Source organism: Engystomops pustulosus, chromosome 4, assembly GCF_040894005.1.
Source record: "Engystomops pustulosus chromosome 4, aEngPut4.maternal, whole genome shotgun sequence".
NCBI classification, from domain to species: Eukaryota; Metazoa; Chordata; class Amphibia; order Anura; family Leptodactylidae; genus Engystomops; species Engystomops pustulosus.
Window position 1 is genome coordinate 148,412,746 of NC_092414.1, and position 18,325 is coordinate 148,431,070.

Sequence of the window (18,325 nt, forward strand, 5' to 3'; positions counted from 1 at the left end):
AGGTCAGAGGTTTTGTCTAAATATTTAGCTACAATACGTTGATTGCACCACACGCAAATTAAAAAGAAGGATTTATGAACATTACAATGATTCACTTGTTAGACAAGACACAACCATAAACAAAAATATTTCAGGTTTGTCCAAACATTTTAGATCGATACATGCAGGAGATCTGACGAGCTTACACATCATTCCCATAGAGAGGTTATCGCCCCCGTAGAGGCGGAGACTGGTTTAAGAAACTCCTATCTCGGGAGGCCTTTTGGATTTTGGCATTACAGACACGGTCACCATTAGGGTTAAACTACAAAAGCAACCTGCTTTACCTGTATTGATGTTTCCCCCTTTTCTTTCATCTTATCATTCTCGTTCACAAGAGCTATGCCGTCTTTTTCTTTCTTCCGATACCACCTGTTACATTATCAAACGGAAGTAGGGTGGAGTTATGTAAATGTGATGACTTCCTTCTCCTATATATTGTTTGCACAGGTCATTATGTTTTATGCTACGACTAAGGACGGTTATCGTCAGTTTTCTGACCTATGCTGTTACATTTTTAATCTTTTTCTAATAAAATGGACTTTTAATTTATCCTACGTATGATGCTGGAGACTCCTCTTCCATTAATCTTCAAGTCTTCCGCTAAGTCTGCTGCCCATGCAACTCTCCGTGCATCAACACCTTAATGACCAGCACGCTGCATTTAAGGGAGGTGAGCTGAATCCAATTTTTTTTCTCTTTTCATTTTTCGGGTGTTTCACCAGATACGTTATGGAACTTGGTCACTATGTCGCCACCATGCTATGTTATCGACTAAATATACCGTCGACCTTTTGTTCACATAGGAAATCATTTCAGCTCTTCTTGCTCACCTCCTTTGGTTCCTCTCTGCCGCCTTAACCAGGCAAAATACTGATACATACAGTGCTACACGTTATCCTCGCCAAAAGGAATTTTTTAAATTGGTTTGAAGTCCATTTGGGGTATGTCTCCATGCCACTCTCTAGCCTGCCGCTGCTGCCGCTTTCCTCTGCATGCCGTCTTCTATAGTGTCAGGGTCAATTATTGGATGTTTTAGATGCTATCTAGCCTCATTCGGTCACTCTGTCATTGCCATGCTGTTGCCCATAATTTTGGCATAATGGTGCGATTAAGCAGCCTCAGAGGCATCCATGCATGCTGCCCCTGCTGTTTCCTGTCCATTTCCGTGGTGTTTCTATCATTTTCTGAGGTTTCCAGGTGTTTGGCCAAGCTTCCCTGTGCAGACCCTTGGACCCCTTGAAAAATGCTCGAGTCTCCCATTGACTTCAATGGGGCTCATTATTCGAGACGGGAAAAGTTCGTCTCGAATAACGAGCACCCGAGCATTTTAGTGCTTGCTCTTCTCTACATGTGATCATTAACATCATCGCAGGTCCTTCAACCTTCTAAGAATAACAAACTGTACACCATGTATGTGATTACATGAGTCCATGAAGGCTGCTGTGACTTCATGTGGTCAGATACATACATGGGGTACAGTCTGCTATTATTAAAGTCTAAAGGACCTAAATGGTACAAAAAAGGATAGGAATGGATGTATAGCCAAAACTTCAACAATCATATAAGAAACATTAAAAACATTTAAAAGGCACACTGGTGCACAATACATAAAAACCACAGCTGCCTGAGATAATTACAGCTGGTCCAGGTATACAATATAATTGAGGCTGAGGGAGGTAAACATGCTTATACATGGATATGCAACACCCTCGCCGATGCAAGGTGAAGGAGTGCTTGCAAATACGTCCCACAGCATGTCACTACATCACACTACATAGTCCTTATAGGACACAGGGGACATTGCAGTGGTAGATCCTGCCTGGCAAGGCAGGAGTTAAGTGTTTTGTATGATGTAAGATCTATCATCCAATCACCTGTATTACATTCTGTCCAATGTAAGCTGAGATGTAATTGGAGGAGCAGCCACCACCTGACCAGGGGAGTTACAAAACCCCTGGCCAGGAATGTTCTAGCGCAGTTCCAGTCAGACCTGAGGGTCTGCAGGACACTAGAAGAGACTAGTTTTAGCCTAGCTCAGATCAGAAGAAGCAGACTGGGTTATCCCAGTCCAGACTCTATCCAGCCAGCATACCATACCAGAGCAGGAAGAGCCTAGCCCCTGCCTCTGAAGAGTGGAGCTAATAGCTAAGAGTTAGAGAGAGAGGAAAGGGGTATCATCCTACCTTCAAGGGTGATACCTGAAGCACTCCAGGACAAGCTGAAGCTTCCTATTAGGACACAGCTACCTCCCAGCCTGCCCTCTGCATCCAGGCTGGCGATCTACCTCCTGTGGCTTCCTCCAACTGCATTTCAGCAATCCACTACTCTGTTAAAGGCACGTTGCTGCGGTTCCTGTCGGTTCCAATAAAGAACTGTAAGTTGTTTTTGTTCAACCTCTGCCTCTGTCTGGTCCCTGCTACTACGGCTGTCACCATCACGGCAGCCTGTCCACCACACAGAGACTCATACTCTAGACACCAAAGGGTTGCCCCAGGGAGATCCGCTATAGCAGCCTCTCCCTCATCATTTCTTGCCGACACCACCCTGCTGGAGACCTGCCAGGCTGTAGGACAGCCCTCCGGTTCCCCATACCAAGCACCGTGACACTAGCGTGCCTAGGCCGCAACCGCCAGCCACTCAGGTACTACTGGCCCCGGCTGACTCCAGGCCCCGAGAAAAGGCTAGGCCCCGGTGGAGGATGTTGCAGATATAATTTCAAATACTAGATAATACATATATTACATAGTCCAACCTACATCAGAGCCAAACGGATATAATTATCTGTAATGTATCTGTATCTGTACAGCGTATCGCCTGTATGCACTGAGGAAGCACTGTGCATACTTCCCCCTGTCTATACTACCAGCTGTAATTATCTCAGGCAGCTGTGGGTTTTATGTATCGTGCACCAGTGTGCCTTTTAAATTTTTTTAATGTTTCTTATATGATTGTTGAATAAAGTTTGGGCTATACATCCTATCCTTTTTTTGTACCATTTACGTTGTTTTTGAGGATAGTATTATTCTCAGTGGACTATTAGGACCAACCAGTGTTGTATTCACGAGTCTAAAGGACCTAGGATGATGTTACTCTGGTCACATGACATGAACTGTGACCAGTAAAGAGGGATAAGGCATGGGGAGGATTAGATGGGAGGGGCCGGCTGAGCAGGACATGTCCCCCTCTGATGCCAGGTAATATAAGATAAAAGGTGGTTTATGTGGATATAAGGGAAACCATATTTAGCTTAAAGAAGGAGTCAGTCAGTTAATAGAGCTCTATAGGAACCTGTCATTAACTGTATGTGCAAATGTGGTGACGGGTTCCCTTCAAAGGAAACCTACCATGTGGATTCAGAAGTAGATCTGATGGTAGATTCCTCCTGCCTGCCTCTGCCCTAATCTGTAATTTAATGACCCTGGAATCTAACCTTACTTGTTAAAAACTTTATTTTAATAATATGTAAATTAACTGCCCAGGCTCCTGGGGCATGTACTAGCCTGGCCGGGCACTGGGAGGAAAGGCTACTCCATGCCCCAGTCCATGCCCCAGTAGTTCCCATCTGACATTGAGAGTTCAGTGGCAGCTTGAGACCTTGGTTAAGGAAGTCAACAAAGCAGGAGGGGCATCAAGGAAATCAAGAAGGACAATCAGACAAGCAAGACTTAGGAACAAAGACTTCCATTTTTTAACAGAATTTGCAGTTAAATGCTTTAAAGAATGCCAAAATTTAAAGCTATGTTCATTTTGATTGGACTGTAATGAATGAATATTTCAGTAAAAAAATGCAGCTACTGTCACTGCTCTATTGGATAGCATTAGTATAGAAATGTGGGTACTGTCACTGCACTAGTACCATATGATTCATAGCATAGCCATATATACACGCAATTCTTCAGACTGCCCTGAAAAGGGCAATTATTAATTATCCCTCACTGACCCTATCTCCACTAGCATCCTCTCCCAAGCTGTGTCCTTACCATATGAGGATATAGATGTAATTAGTTCCTGGCTCTGCAGATTAGAATAAATGATTCAAGTGGACATGAACACTGCAATTAAGAAATACACCGATGCAGTTAAAAGTTTGCTGTAAATAGTACTAAGACTGGTATTGTAAGGTATCAGTGTATGATGCAAATAATACTAAGACAGGTACTATAAGATATAATTGTATGATGCTGAAACTGCAAATAGTACTAAGACAGCTCCTTTACGTGATTGCTGTATGATGATGGACCTGCAAATTGTGTCAAAAAGAGAAAGAGGAAGCATGGACTATGTGTAACCCAATGAATAAATCTTTATTAGTAATGAGAGTTAAAAACAATTAAAAGCGCAACAAATGTGCACCTAAAAATGAGTCTCCTTTCCCCTTCAAATACAGATCAAACATGTGGTTAGATGAATAATTAACAATAAGTCCTTTGACCAGGGGTCCAAAAACCTGCCAGGACAGGCGAAAGTTTGTAGGAAGTCCTGTAGGAAGTCCTGAGTCCCTCTCTTACCTTTTTTCTTCCCCTGATATGTTGACCAGACAGTATCTGTGTAGGTACCATGTATCTTTTTCCATTTATGATATTTGCTATAATATATAATATGATCATTTAAAATCAGCTACAACTATTTGCATTGATATTCAGCTGTGTCTATTGCATTTTTATTTTCAACATATACCGTATATACTTGAGTATAAGCCGAGTTTTTCAGCACAATTTTTGTGCTGAAAATTCCCCACTGGGCTTATACTCGGGTATATATAAAAAAAAAATCAGTACTCAGCATTCAGACGGCCCGGGCAGCTCCTCTTCTATCTTTATGTGCACAGCAGGTCCGCAGCAGCTCCGTGGTCTGGCAGGCTATCTACTACAGGGGGCTGTCTGGCTGTCTGGCTATCTACTACAGGGGGCTGGCTATCTACTACAGAGAGCTGGCTATATACTACAGGGGATGGCAGGCTATATACTACAGGGGGCTGGCAGGCTATATACTACAGGGGGCTGGCAGGCTATATACTACAGGGGGCTGGAAGGCTATATACTCAGCTTATACTCGGGTTGGCTTATACGCAAGTATATACGGTATATGTAAATTGTTGGCTATCTACTACAGGGGGCTGGCTATTTACTAAAGGGGGCTGGCTTGCTATCTACTACAGAGGGCTGGCTATATTCTACAGGGGAATGGCTGGCTGGCTATGTACTACAGGGAGCTGGCTGGCTATATACTACAGGGGCTGGCAGGCTATATACTACAGGGGTCTGGAAGGCTATATACTACAGGGGGCTGGCTGGCTGGTTATTTACTACAGGGTTCTGGATGGCTATATACTACAGGGGGCTGGCAGGCTATATACTACAGGGGACTGGAAGGCTATATACAACAGGGGGCTGGAAGGCTATATACTACAGGGGGATGGCTAGCTATATAGTCGGCTTATACTCCGGTCGGCTTATACTTGAGTATATACAGTATATGTAAATTGTTAACATGGTCAAAGGACTTATTTTTTATTATTCATCTGGCCACATGTTTGATCTGTATTTGAAGGGGAAGGGGGACTCATTTTTTTGTGCACATTTCTTGCGCTTTTAATTCTTTTCATATTAGCAATAAAGATTTATAATTGGGTTACATGTAGGGATATCCGAGGGATTTTGAGATTGTTTTCTCGTGACACATTGTACTTCAAAATTCTTTATTTTCAAAGTTCTAAATTCTCTACTTTTGATGCAGATAGTCATAGCACCCAAATGAATTCATAACTTACATTTCCCAAATGTCTGCTTTATGTGGGCATGTATTTTTAAAAATATTTTACTAGAAATGTTATTAGGCTCAGAATTTGGGTGCCATTTTTCTAAGTTTTGGGAAAATCACCAAAACCTGTATTTAGAGGGACCTGCTCAACTTTTAATTGACTGTGAGAGGCCAAAATAATAGCTAGACAACGTATGAAAAAGTACTTTTAAGAAGGTTGTTAACCCCTTAGGTGTTTCAAAGGGGTTAAAACAAAATGGAGGTGTGGTCTACAAATTGTAATATTTTTTGGCAATACATTTATTTTTGGTGGAAAATTAAACATTATCATTGGATTAAATGAAAGAAGGATCCACAAAGTTTGATTTCTCCCAATTTCTCTGATACCCTGATACACTGATACCCTATATGTGGTGGTATCCTGCTGTATGGGCGCACAGACTGGCATAGAATGGAAGGAGAAAATTTGCATTATCAAATTATAATTTTTTTTCTTTTTTTAATGTGCACCTCTAGGGGCTTATTTTTTTTTTCCACATAAGATGCATTTTTCTGGTACATAATTTTGGGGCATCTATAGCTAATTGGTGAGGATTTTATTGACTCTTTGTTGGAGGAGGAAAAAAAAATCATCAATTTTTTGGAAGGTTTTAATTTGTGTTTTTTTTTGGCCGTTTACCATACCATAAAAATAGTATATTATTATTATTTCTATGGGTCGCCATACCAAATACCCCATTTATGTAAAATGTTTTATATTTTTTTTTCCCCATTTCTACTGAATAAAAAGTAATTTGTCGAAAATGTTGTTATTTTAGCATCACCGACTTCTATATGCATATCTTTTTTATTTATTGGCTGACAAATTTGGTTAAGGGCTTATTTTTTGCGAGAAGCATTATTCTTTTTAGTGGTCTTATTTTAGAGTGCATAGCTTTTTAAATCACTTCTTAGAGCATTTTTTAAAGGGTATTTATTAAAAATTCTCTTTCTTTGGAGCATTTTTTGGGGTTGTTTTTTTTTTACGGGGTTCCTTACGGGGGTCCAATAACGATTCTGTTTTATTATGCAGATTGTTACGGACGGTTACGGGGTTTTGTGTACTTTATTCAATTTTACTGAATAAAAGCTCATTTGGAGAAAATCTTGTTCATTTTAGCATCACCATTTTTTCATAAGCATACCTTTTTTTTTCGGCTGACAAACCTGGTTAGGGGTTTATTTTTTTACCACTTTTTAGAGTTTTTTTTAAAAGCTATTCATTAAAAATTATCTTTTTTCAGAACGTCTTTTGCGTGGGGGGGTTCAGCGTTTACCGTACAGGTCAAGTAATTATTCTGTTGTGGGGTTTTTTTTGTATATTTGTGTTTTTTATACTTTCTCAAGTGTTTTTTATAGGAAAGTGACATTTTATGGGCTTATATTTTTATGTATTTATTTTTTATTTATTCTTATGTTTAAACTTTTCTGTTTTTAACTTTTTTCACTTATACAAACTTGAACCAGCCATGCTGTATGATGCTGGAACTGCAAATAGTGCTTACGCTGGTCCCTTAAGATGACAATGGAACTGCAAGTAGTACTAAGACTACCATTTAAGAAATTGGTTTACAATGCTGGAACTGAAAACTCTACTTACACTTACCTCACACCATAGAATCCTATGAGAAGCAAGATGTGGCTCTTCAGAGTAAAAAGGGCAATTATTTCAGATTTCCTCCTGTCCCAAATCACAGCATCCTCTTGTCCCTACCAGCAGTGGGCATGATGTGGTTGCTAAGGGGCTGAAATTTGTTTTTGCTTTTTCAATGGTCTGCACTAGATATTACTAATCAAACCTTGCACTCCAGAAACCCGTAAACTACCACACAGTATTCTTCTAGTGGCCCATAGAGTAGTAACCCAGTATACATATGCAGCACTGGTTAACTGGCTTAACCCCTAGGGTGCCACCTCTGCAACTCTCTCTTCAAGCGGCTGCAACTTTATATATAGTTAGAGAGGTGAATGACCACCCCTCAAGCTACAAGAGACCCGCCTCTGGGAGAAGCAGCATGGAGAACAGGAAACGGGAGGTAAGTAAATGACAGGTGTTTAGTCAGTGGGGGAGGTGGGAGTGTGTATCAATAAGGAAAGGGGTGGGGTGTTTTCAGTGAGGGAGGGGAGGGGTGTGAGTTTCAGCGAGGGATTGCTTGGACTTTGGCAATGAGGAAGGGGGCAGTTTGTGTTGTCAGTGAGAAGGAACTTGTGTGTTGGGGGACGGTATGTGTTAATGGGGGAGTGAGATTGATTGTTGTAAGTGAGGGAGGGGGAGGGAGGCCTTGTTTGCATCAGTGTAGAGAATGAAAGGTGGATTGTAGCTTCTCTTTTAGCAACTGGAATGCAGCTTCTCGCTCTTCTGCCTAGTCAATGGGTGCTCAAGTGTCCTTGGGAAGTCCTCTTAGGAGCTCTTGTAGGGCAGAAGCTAGCTGGGCAAACTTCTGGATAAATCACCTTTAGTAGCTAGCAAATCCCAAGAAGCTTTTGACATCCCGAATTGTAGACAGGGTAGGGCAGTCTGCATTCTTGTGAGGGTCTGGCTCAATTCCAGCAGCACTCACCACGTGTCCTAGATATTTTACACTAGGCTGTAGCAAATGGCATTAAGATCTTTTAAGCTTTAGCCAACCTAGGTCAGTATTTGGAAACTTTAGCCAGATGTTAGAGGTGGTCCTCATAAGTTTTGGAGTAGATGATGATGTCATCCAGGTATAATAGGACCTTTTTAACCCCTTAACGTGGCCCTTTTTAGTTTTTTTACTTCCATTTTTCACTCACTACCTTCAAAAATCTATAACTTTTTTATTTTTCCATATACAGAGCTACGTGATGGCTTATTTTCTGCATAACAAATTGCACTTCATAGTGACAGTATTTAATATTCCATTCCGTGTACTGGAAAGCGGGAAAAAAATTCCAAATGCAGTGAAAATGGTGAAAAACGCATTTGCACCGTTTTCTTGTGGGCTAGGACTTATACCAAATATACCAAATTTGTATAGGTTTTCATGCAATTCCTGTGCAAAATTTTTTTTTTTTATTTGACCATCTTATGGCACCAATAACTTTTTCATACCTTGGTGTATGGAGCTGTGGGTGGTGTAATTTTTTACGACTTTTGATGGCGTTTTCATTGCTTTAATTTTAAGGATTGTGCAACCTTTTGATCACTTTTTATTGATTTTTTTACATTTTCAAAATGGCAAAAAAGTGCCACTTTCAACTTTGGGCACTATTTTCCGTTACGGGATAAAATGCAGTGAAAAACATTTATTATATTTTGATAGATCGGGCATTTTTGGAAGCGGCGATACCTAATGTGTTTAGGATTTTTACTGTTTATATATATTTATATCAGTTGTAGGGAAAGGGGGGTGAATTTTTAGGTTTTTTTATTATTATTATTTTTTTTAACTTTTTTTATTTTTGCTATTTTTCATACTACCTAGGGTACTTTAACCCTAGGTTGTCTGATAGATCTTATCATATACTGCCATACTACAGTATGGGGGGGGTTAAAGTTCCCACATCTCAGGCATCTCTACCTTAACCACTGCAAAGGGCTTTGTGCATTGCACAAGCCGAAGGGTAAGTCGTTAAACTCAAGGAGGCACCCTGGGGCGGCAATAGCCATTTTCTCCTGATCTTTCAGGGGCATTGCATGGCATGACTGGTCAGGTCAAGGGTGGATAACAAGGCAGCTGATTTGAGGTTGCTAGGGGTTCTTTAATTCCAGGCAGCAGATAAGTGCCCTTGTTGATGATGTAATTGATTTTTCTGTAATCAATTCAGAAGCAAAGGGTCCCAACTTTCTTTTTCACAAGGACAAGAGGGGCAGCTCACAGGCTGTGACTCAAATGACATTAGCCATTTTCATCTTCTTTTTTTTTAAATCAGAAACTTTTATTTCTTTTGCTGATAACACAAATATACACATTACAAAAAGCCAACATTCAGTACATATTATTACTAATGTATATTAGTATTAACGCATATAACATTCCCTGAGTCCACCCTACCCCCCCATCCCCATAACCCTTTGGTCCGTCACCTTTCTCTCAATCCGCCATAGCATTACACATCCAATACAGCCTCAAGTATAATAGAATACCCCTTTCAACCCTAGCACCGACCCCAGATTCAGCATAGACCAACCTCTCCACAGTTCCTCAGTTGCCAACCCTGGAAACTCCACCCAGTTGGGCCACAGTTTCTCAAACTTTTTAATATTTCCCCATTCCTGGTAAACTTTCATCTACATCCATATAGTTCTTTTAGTCATAGATATCACCTCTCCCAACCTTGGAGGTTCTGCATCCAACCAGTGCCTATCTATACTTTTCCTAACCTACTTTTTGCCACAGCCAATCGTTCATTTTGGGTCCCCTGCTGCCCATCTATACAGCTCAATAAACCAACCTTAGGATCATGAGTAAGCCTTATGTTATGCACCCTATCCATTAAGTCATCAGCCTCCTTCCACAAGCTCTCTAGTGTAGCACAGGACTAAAACATATGCCTCCATCCGCTCTCTTTTCTGGGCACCAAGGACACCTAGCATCCTCCTGCAATCCCATTTTCCATAGTACATAGGATGTCCTACACACTCTTTGTATTAGGAACAGTTGGGACAGTCGCCTCCGATATTTGCCCAACTTCCTCTTTCCACCTCCTTCTTGGTAATGGGCGGGAGGGATTGGTCATTGTCACTCCTTGATAGAAGGGTGAGAGCCAGTACGGATGGTATGCTGGATCAAGGTGGTCTGTCCAAAGTCCAGGGAGTGTTTGCCGAAAGACTGGTGGCGGTGCATGATGACTTTTAGTACACATTGCACCTGATTAGCAGAGGTGATGTCATCATCCCCAACATTGGTATTTAACAAGTATCTGCACTGGGATTTTGGCGCACGTGATCATTTTTGGCACAGCTGCACTGGCCTCCTTTTGACACTAATTGGGGGCATGCCGTTGGACGATCCAACTGATTTGGACTCAGTGCGGGATTTAACATTCAAATTGTGTTGCAAGCCCAAGCACTTACATGCACCAGGAAAAAGATGGTGAACTCTGTCAGATCTGAGCGGGGAAGTGACACATGCAGGATATCGGGTGCACAATCTTCAAAACTTGTAGGTCTAACCTACTAGATGTGTACTTTCTTAAACAAATAAAGATTATTTTATATTGCCAGCTGGAGAGTTCTCGTTCTTTCATCTGTAAATTATTTATCCTTTTTTGTGCTTGCAGGGCATTATATAGGGCCTTTATACGAGCTAACAGACCTGGGCCAATCTCCAGTTGTATGAAGGTCAACTCTAAGAATCCCCAGTTCACCTGACCTAATTACTTTGGTGACTTCCTTAGCAGTAAAAAGGAGCACTAGTTGATTCATTTCCATTGGCAGGATTCTTGGACATACAGTGTATGTTTGAGTCAGAGATCGCATGTGTGGAGGGGTTGGGGAGGCATTTGAAGGGATCGTAATATTATATGTATATGACATGTATATATAGTGTGGCATTGTAATGGTTAAAAGCTTCCACAATTTCAGGAGTTTTGCTGTCTCTCAGGTCTGTAGCCAATAATTAACCTAATTTATTGCCCCATTTATAAAAGGAGTGAGAGCAAATCTGTTTAGTATCAAGGCGAGAGTTGAGTTAGTTTCGGGTTTTGGTAAGTTCCCTAAGAGAAGAAAGCTGGAGAGATCTTTTATCTCGGATTCAAATTTTTGGAGTAAGGAAAAGTGAGTCCTCAGTTAAGAACCTTCTTTTATTTTTAGATGCGGACTATGTGTAATCAAGACACCCATCTACATGCAATTTATGGTCTTTCATTTGGTTGTGGAAGTTGTATCATGAGCATGTTCAGATATAAATCTAATATACTCTTTTTAACATCCACTAAACACACAGGGGCGTGGAGCGCACTTTCATCCAATTTTAGACATTTTCCGGATTTGCGCCACTGTGACAGCCATTTACAAGGGGATTGTGTTGCATGTGATCAGATGATCGGATTTTTTTTGGGGGGGGGGCGGTCTGTCAGACGTTCTGAATGATTCGGACTGAGCGTGGGATTTAATATTCAAATTGTGTCGCATCCAATGCACTTACATGCACTGAGAAGAAGATGGTGAACTGAGAAGAAGATGGTGTGGTATGAGTGATACATGGAGTTTACTACAGTAGTAGTTTCCACAGAACGTAAAATGCCTGTACTGGAGAATAATAGGAATATTCCTTGGTGTCAGGTGTAGATAACCCATGAGGGGAATTGAGAAAACCGCCTCGGGCAACGCCTCATGCTGGATGACAGGGAACAGCATTTTGGGGGCAAGTATTGAGTCCCCTGCCCCTCCCCACACCAGTTTAATTGTAATTTTCTGCAGGGAAAAGCTGTGTACAGGAATCAACCTGTAGCAGAGGAGAATGATGCTGACTGTGAGGTGTGGAGGAAGAGGGAGACACAGTGAGGGGGGTAACTGAATGAAGTGGCGAGTAGAGCATAATGGGGGCTCACTGAATGAAGGGGGAGACAGAGGGTGAAACATAAGGGGGCTTCCTGAATGAAGGGGCATGTGGGGAGCTCACTTAATGAAGAGGAGAACATGGGGGTATGAGGGAGGAAAAAAACATAAGGGGACTGACTCCCCTTGAGAAAGCCAATGGGCGAAACACGTGTTGGGGCTACACAGTGCACACCCGGTATCCTGGTATGGCAATGACTTTCTAGTATTGTTTTAGAGCTGTCCATGTAAGCAAGCTAATGCTTGTATATAGCTGTTTTCTACCTCTAGTTACTAGGTCTTCTACTCCATACAGATTCATTTTATTCCCTATGGCACTTTGCTTATTCTATATGTGGCTATGCACTGTTTTTAATCATGTATTCCCATTGTACAACTACCATGCTATGTAAATTTGTTGTTATTAATAATTTTTTGTATAACTAATAAAATGTATTTAATATTTATAATTGCTTGTGAACATAGTACCAATTTGTATTTGTATTTTTTGATACTTACATTTTGGGGCACAGGATTCTGCAGTGGCATTTGGATTTGGTGCCCATATCCTTAGCTCCCCCATCTGTTGGATTTAATGTATTGGGAATCTTTAAAAAGGTAGAAAGTAACACACACAAGCAATACATCTCCATGTTATGACACCTATAGATTTATTATATTCCCATGTGGGGAGCATTTCAAGCATTATTTTTGCAAGTGAGCTTTAGTTTTTATACAAGAAGTAATCATTAAGTTGCTTCTACCATAGACTGAAATATGACTTTATTGCAGTCCATGGAAATACCACAGTCTCAATTGTTATATATAGTATTAGTGGGTATCAGAGTAGTCATTTAACTGCAAAAACAAAATCTTAAAATGATATTAATCACATCCCATGGGCACATTTGGCCAAGGCATCTGAGGGGATAATGGTGTGTGAGCATAAATGTCTCTAATCACAGATGCTGCGGCTGAGTTCCTTCTGTGTCAAACATTAGACACACAGGCCCACATTTACTAAGGTCCTTGTGTCAGTTTTGTGGCAGACTTTGCATGTTATATTCAGTGCAAACTGCTTGCAAATGTATTTAAGAAGTCTCCACACAACATTTGTGGTGCGTGTGACACTTTGTGGAGCAGGCTGTACTATACCCGATGTTACACAGAATTCTGCACTGAAATGGGCGTTCCGGTGCTCAGTCGGACTGTGCGCCAGAAGTGCGTCATGCAGCCCATGTTAAAGGTGCACTCATCATAGCAGTGCAGAGGACATCAGATTCATGAAGAACCACAAATCATGAATCTGGCGCACTCTGCACTATACACAGGCAGACTGCTCCTCGTTCAGTTTGCATAGTTTTTAAAAAATATGAGCCACACTATCGATGTCTCCTGCTCATCACCATTGATGAGCACCACTTTAATAAATCAGAGCTCCAAAGGCAACATTAGAACTAACGCAAGGAGCCTGCCTAATGGTAAATAGCACCTTATGTGTGTATATGTTTTGTATATACTTATTTGTTTATAAGGCATTTAATATAATAAAGTAAAATTAGTGTTAGTTCTCAATAAATTCTATAATTTCTGCCAGCATGAATTTAAAAGAAAACTCTGTTGAATTAATTTTGATCAACAAAATGGAAAAGAATGTTGGCTAAGTTCATATTAGCTTACATGCCGTGCAACATATTAATTATGTTTTACAAACATTTGATGTGCTTCCGGCACAACAAGGCAAGTCCACAGGTGCGGTGATGAAATATTAACTTCTTTATTGCAGTAATAAAAACAGCTAGCACCATGGGGTGGAACAGTGAGCCACACATTTAGACTTTTACCACAAATTTGTCATGGTCTGATTCATTATGTGTTTTAGATACTTTACTGAAGAAGAGATGTGGGTGGATAAGTCGGAAAGGGGATTGGCTTAACAAAGATAGGGTAATAATATCTTTGGAAAATTTTTTTAGCAGATCTATCTTAAAAATGCCTAGTCTAAGATTATGCCCAGATTTATCAAACAGACTGAGCCAGTTTTCTGGGGCACTTTGCATGTAAATACATGTGCAAACTGCTTTCACATGTATTTATGTAGTGTTTGCGGCAGTTTTGTGTCGAATCTGCACTGTGTACTTAAAGGGGCATTCCAGTGCGGATTCACATTGGCCAACACTTTTATATTGGAAGTCCTGACAAAATGGTGGTTCACGCCCATTAAACAGTGGGCACCAGAGAAAAACTGTTCACTTGGCGTGTTTCACTTAAGCGTGCTTGGCGTGTGCAGGGTGCGCCATATTATTGAAGACTGCGTGACGGTGTTCAATAATCTGCCGCACTCTGCACATTAGTGAGGCAAACTGCACATAGCACAGTTTGCCTTACTAATGATAAATCTGGGCCTATGTCTTATTGTATTTGAACAGAATTAGTAAATCCATTAATATTTAGAGGAGCTCTCCACCAAGACAGATCCTTGAATATAATTTTGTAATGAGCTATAGTAGTCCTGGGTATTAAATGAAACCTTCCACCATGAATCTACCTATTAAGGCAGATCCTCTCATGTGTAGCAGGATTGCCCCCAAATGTTTTCAAATTTTTAATGGCCCTTATTTGCAAATTTACTAAAGAGGCTACTGGGGCATGGAGTAGCCGGAGCTGAGGCTACACGGCACAGCTACTCCACGCCCCAGTAGCCTCTTGCAATCCACCTACCAATACATCTTCAGCGTGCAGCTCCATAGCTGTGCACACTCGTCGGCGAAGCCCGATTTTGCACATACACAGTAGCTCTGGCTTCAGACCACGCAGCCGGCCACCGGCGCTCTGTGCTTTTGCAGAACCTGCCATTCTCGTAGCTACGCACCGAAGATGTATTGTTAGGCATTTTGCAGAAGGCTACTGGTGCGTGGATAAGCCGTGTCGTGTAACCTCAGCTCAGGCTACTCCCACCCCAGTAGCCTCTTAAGTAAATTTGCATATAACGCAAATTCAAAATTCTAAAAGATTTGGGGCACTAAAGGATTAGCCCCAAAAAGGGCTATCCTGCTACAGATTAGAAGAACCTGCCGGTGGTAGGCTTCCTTTAATCAGGAGTAGCAAGTTAAAATACAGTGGGCAGTTTAATATTGGAGTATTGGTATAATTTAAATATAAACTTAACTTAAAATCATTTTTCTCAATGTACATAATACAATGTATTACACACATATAAAAACATAAATATAATATTGCTTGAAATGCAACATATTAGTGATCCAGGGCAGATGCGCTGTCCCTGTCCATCTGACAGTAGAGAGCTAAAATATATAGGGGCACATTTACTAAGGTTTTATGGTCTTATATGCTTTTTGTTGGTATTTATGGTTTGAATAGCATAGGGATCGGTTAACCAAAGAGGTGGGTACGGCTATTGGTATTCACATTTACTAAGGGGCTGAATCACGTTTTTCCACTAGGTTTTCCGATTTAACCGTTTTGCCCTGAATTGCCCCGGGTTTTTGCCGCATGCGATCGGATTGTGTCGCATCGGCGCCGGCTTGCATGTGGCGAAAAACGGGGGCGTGGCCATCGAAAAAACGGATTCGGAAAAATTGTGCTACTTAAAAAAAAATGGTGTCGCTTGACACACACTTACATGCACCAGGAATAGGATGGTGAACTCTGGTTGACCTCGGCAGACCTCGGTGCAGCAGCGACACCTGGTGGACATCGGGCGCACAACCTTAGTGAATCGCTGGAAGACCCGAATCCTCGTCGGAGAACGCGCCACTGACCGGGTAAGTAAATGTGCCCCATAGACATTGCTGGAGAATGGTAATTGCTAGAGAAAAGAATTGTGTCACATGCCAATTCAATCATGCAGATGGTGTTGATTATCATAGTTTGTTTTTATATTTGTATTATTAGAATATTTCCTTAATCGGGGTAGCAGTGCCTTTGCATGTAAATCTGCCCATGTATTCTTCTTACAACCATAACAAATTAATGTGAATGTCATCTTAATATAAATCAGAAACAACTAAATACAGTTCAAACACCCAGATATTGCTATAAAAAGGCTTTTACTTCTATATCCTAAAGAAAGAAAAACAATACACCTCAAAGATCAAACAAACTGCAGACCTTCTGTAAATACTTTGTAACAATGATGTGGCTACACTATTGTCTAGTCACAAGTTTAGTTTATTACCCTTTGTTCTGTTACACTGAGCAGGTAATACTGACCATATTGTTACTTGGACCATTCCAGAAATCAAAACCTGATGTGGTTATTTTTCCCTGATGCAGTTCTATAGAAAAGGACACTTTTTACCCAAGTCAGAGATGTCTCTTCGCGCTCTTTTTCGCATGACTTCCTTGCAGCATTTTCCAATGTTTTTTGTTACTGGCCTCCTCATATACTACGCCATCTATAAAATATATGAAACTATGAATGAAGAGAGAACTAATCATCTACAACTATATGTGTCGAATGAGCATCAGTCGTCTTCTGAACTTGACTGCTTCAGAGTTATCAGCGGTGATGGGGAAGCTGTAACAAAAGCACAATTATACAACTTACATTTGAAAAAGAAAAGAAAGCCCATTACTGAAAACGACTATCTGAACATCACCCAAGACTGTATTCACTTCAGAACCAGCAGAAAGTATATTGCTTTTTCATTGAGTAAGGAAGAAGAAGAATTTCCTATTGCCTATTCAATGGTGATTCATGAGAAGATTGAGATGTTTGAGAGACTGTTAAGAGCAATTTACGCTCCTCAGAATATTTACTGTATTCATGTGGATGAGAAATCTCCAGAGATATTTAAGAAGGCTGTGAGGGCCATCAGCTCTTGCTTTGATAATGTGTTTGTTGCATCTAAATTGGAGAAGGTGATCTATGCATCATGGTTAAGAGTACAAGCTGATCTAAACTGCATGGGTGATTTGCTGAAAAGCGATATTCAGTGGAAGTATCTCCTAAATACTTGTGGGACAGACTTTCCGATCAAGACCAATGCAGAAATTGTAATGGCACTCAAGTCATTGAAAGGAAAAAATAATATGGAATCCACAAAAACCTCAGAATCAAAAAAGGCAAGATGGTTCTTTCACTTTGAAGTCTCTGAAGCAAAGAAATCTATTAGTAATAGCCGTCTTCAGAAGACTTCCCCTCCAATCAAGATCCCAATGTTTTCAGGTGGTGCTTACATAGTAGTTACTAGAGATTTTGTGAAATATGTACTGGAAAGCCCTGAGATACAACATTTCATTGAGTGGGAAAAAGATACTTATAGCCCAGATGAACACTTTTGGGCAACACTGAACAGAATGTCAGAGGTACCTGGCAGCGTTCACTTTAATGAAAAATATGATCTTTCGGATCTGAATGCTATTTCAAGGCTGGTGAAGTGGTCATATCATGAAGGGGATGTAGCGAAAGGTGCTTCATATCCCCCATGTACAGGCATCCATTTTCACTCAATTTGTATTTATGGTTCTGGAGATTTGCACTGGATGTTAAAACAGCATCACCTCTTTGCCAACAAGTTTGACCCCACAGTGGATGATGTAGCAATACAATGCCTGGAAGAGCATCTGAGGCAGAAGGCTTTGCTCAAGAAAACGTTGTAATGGTATATGACTGAATAGGAAAGTAAAATATAAAATTTACATGAACTGAAAAAAATGTATGTATGAGCCTATTTCATAAAGTTGATTTTCATTATGTTACGTAAAGGACACTAACTATAATAATCTGATATATGTTATGTCAGATATTATTCTATCCTTAAAAAATTACAAAAACTGAGAGTAAATTGTACCTTTAATGTGCAAATGCTTGTATTCCTAATATAGTAAGCATGATGCAACACCTTTACACAGAGCCTGTGCCATTATTCCTGAAAATGTGTGCATAAATTGAAAATGTATGCTACCAGTCCACATATTAGTGGGGAGTGTATAATGTATTGTAAAATCTTTTTA

At 40.6% G+C, this 18,325-nt stretch overlaps 1 protein-coding gene across 1 annotated transcript; it reads left to right on the forward strand.

The window, feature by feature from the left end:
• The first annotated feature begins 16,846 nt into the window (after nucleotides 1-16,846).
• LOC140128487 (beta-1,3-galactosyl-O-glycosyl-glycoprotein beta-1,6-N-acetylglucosaminyltransferase 3-like) lies at nucleotides 16,847-17,971 on the forward strand. The gene has a single exon (XM_072150189.1). The coding sequence runs from the start codon at nucleotides 17,057-17,059 to the stop codon at nucleotides 17,969-17,971; it is 915 nt and encodes a 304-aa protein (XP_072006290.1). The 5' UTR covers nucleotides 16,847-17,056.
• Nucleotides 17,972-18,325: the final 354 nt, after the last annotated feature.

Excerpts from the sequence above, each read along its gene's own strand:
- LOC140128487 (XM_072150189.1), top strand. The coding sequence starts at position 17,057 with ATGGTGATTCATGAGAAGATTGAGATGTTTGAGAGACTGTTAAGAGCA.